The sequence below is a fragment of the Penaeus monodon genome, chromosome 25 (assembly GCF_015228065.2).
Source record: "Penaeus monodon isolate SGIC_2016 chromosome 25, NSTDA_Pmon_1, whole genome shotgun sequence".
Classification (NCBI taxonomy): Eukaryota; Metazoa; Arthropoda; class Malacostraca; order Decapoda; family Penaeidae; genus Penaeus; species Penaeus monodon.
The window spans coordinates 34,295,897-34,296,290 of record NC_051410.1 but is presented as its reverse complement, the minus strand read 5'-3'; the positions used below and the strand labels follow the sequence as shown (position 1 = coordinate 34,296,290).

Sequence of the window (394 nt, the reverse complement as noted above, 5' to 3'; positions counted from 1 at the left end):
TATATCAGATTTGCTGTTTTACCCCAAAAATTATTTCCTGGAACTCCCCCCCCCCCCCATCCTTCCCCCTCTATTCCAGAGCACTAGAATAGCAAGATATCTTAAGTACACAGTTCATTGGTTAAATGGAAACTGCAAAGTCATGAATAGACAGAACTATTTACCAAAAATCAAATCTTCCTTTCTGTTTAGGTTGGAGTTTTGTATCGTCCACGTCCTCAATGGACCCAGACAGCGCCCAGAATGGGGTCAGTAAGAAGATGGGCCTTGCTCGCCTGGCCAAGGCTCGTAGCATCTCCAACAGCCTAAACAACCTGCAGTTCATTGATGATAACCCTGAGGGTAAAGGAGGTAGCTAGAAATTAACTGAATAACCACACTGATCCCTTGAGAA

At 44.2% G+C, this 394-nt stretch overlaps 1 protein-coding gene across 7 annotated transcripts in view; it reads left to right on the top strand.

The window, feature by feature from the left end:
* LOC119589165 (inositol polyphosphate 5-phosphatase E-like) overlaps positions 1-394 on the top strand; it is a 12,156-nt gene that overhangs the window by 1,796 nt on the left and 9,966 nt on the right. For 3 of the 7 annotated variants that reach the window (XM_037937754.1, XM_037937752.1, XM_037937757.1), the window contains exon 2: positions 193-351. In XM_037937754.1, the coding sequence (XP_037793682.1) occupies positions 222-351 (130 nt within the window). In that variant the 5' untranslated portion in view covers positions 193-221. Of the gene's footprint in view, positions 1-190; positions 352-394 lie in introns of those variants that run through there. The other 4 variants (XM_037937755.1, XM_037937753.1, XM_037937756.1 and 1 more) reach the window with 2 other exon arrangements.